This window comes from Terrapene carolina, unplaced genomic scaffold (genome assembly GCF_002925995.2).
Source record: "Terrapene carolina triunguis isolate 2854851 unplaced genomic scaffold, T_m_triunguis-2.0 Scaffold23160, whole genome shotgun sequence".
NCBI lineage: Eukaryota > Metazoa > Chordata > Testudines > Emydidae > Terrapene > Terrapene triunguis.
The window spans coordinates 1-971 of NW_020687511.1; the positions used below are offsets into that span (position 1 = coordinate 1).

General features: G+C 61.8%; 1 protein-coding gene across 1 annotated transcript in view; it reads left to right on the plus strand.

Moving 5' to 3' along the window:
• Nucleotides 1–27: 27 nt before the first annotated feature.
• Nucleotides 28–971, plus strand: part of TBC1D25 (TBC1 domain family member 25) — a gene marked incomplete at its 5' end in the record, with an annotated part of 4732 nt that continues 3788 nt past the window's right edge. Inside the window, 3 exons of the mRNA XM_026662125.2 lie at nucleotides 28–187; nucleotides 322–446; nucleotides 844–968. Coding sequence (XP_026517910.1) covers nucleotides 28–187; nucleotides 322–446; nucleotides 844–968 — 410 coding nt within the window. The remainder of the gene's footprint in view (nucleotides 188–321; nucleotides 447–843; nucleotides 969–971) is intronic.

The following is a 971-nucleotide window of genomic DNA, read 5'->3' on the forward strand; positions in this document are numbered from 1 at the left end:
GCGTTGGAGCCAATCACCTCCCCCTCACCCAGGAAGAAGAACTTTGGGATCAGCTACCTGGGCCAGGAGAAGCAGGGCCAGGAGACGTACCTGTCGCTGCTGTCGGACTGGGACCTGGCCACGGCCTTCGCCAGCGCCTCCAAGCCCTACCTGCAGCTCCTCGTAGAGATCAAGCCTTCGGAAGACAGTGAGTCACTGTGGCAGGGCTAGGGACCCAGGAGTCCTGGCTGCCACCCCCTCCTCGTGCTCTAACCGCCAGACCCCACTGCCCTCCCAGAGCCGGGAACAGAACCTGCTAACTGTCATGTGCTGCTCTCTCAGGCCCCCTGCTGGAGGACTGGGACATCATCAGCCCCAAAGATGTCATCAGCACTGATCTGCTCCTGGTGGAGAAGCGGTCCCTGGCGGCGGCCGCCCTGCCTTTCACCCAGTCCATCATCTCCCAGGTGGGTCGAGAGGGGAAGAGGAGGAGGGTGGTTCAGGTAGGAAGCACCCCAAGCTACATGGGTGGAACAGGGTTCAGAACAGAACCCAGGAGTCCTGGTTCCCACCCACCCCTGTTTTAACACACTAGACCCCACTCCCCTCCCAGAGCCGGAGGTAGAACCCAGGAGTCCTGACTCCCGCTCTCCTGCATGCTTTTCCTGGTAGCTGACCACAGCTCTGTTGTTCCAGTGCTAGGATCATCATGGTCCAATGAAGTCTCCTACTGCCTGGACCTCCCCTGCCTGCTCCCGTGCCTCAGTTCCCCCCTATACAGTGGGGAGGATCCTGCCCGCCCCTGGCGTCCGCCATGCCTTGCTCTGAGCAGGACTGGGTCAGTGACCCCGTCTTTCTGCCTAGGTGGGCCGGACGCTGTCGAAGGTCCAGCAGGCTCTGAGCTGGTCCTACGGGGAGGACGTGAAGCCGTTCAAACCGCCGCTGAGCGACTCCGAGTTCCACACCTACCTGAACCACGAGGGGCAGCTGAA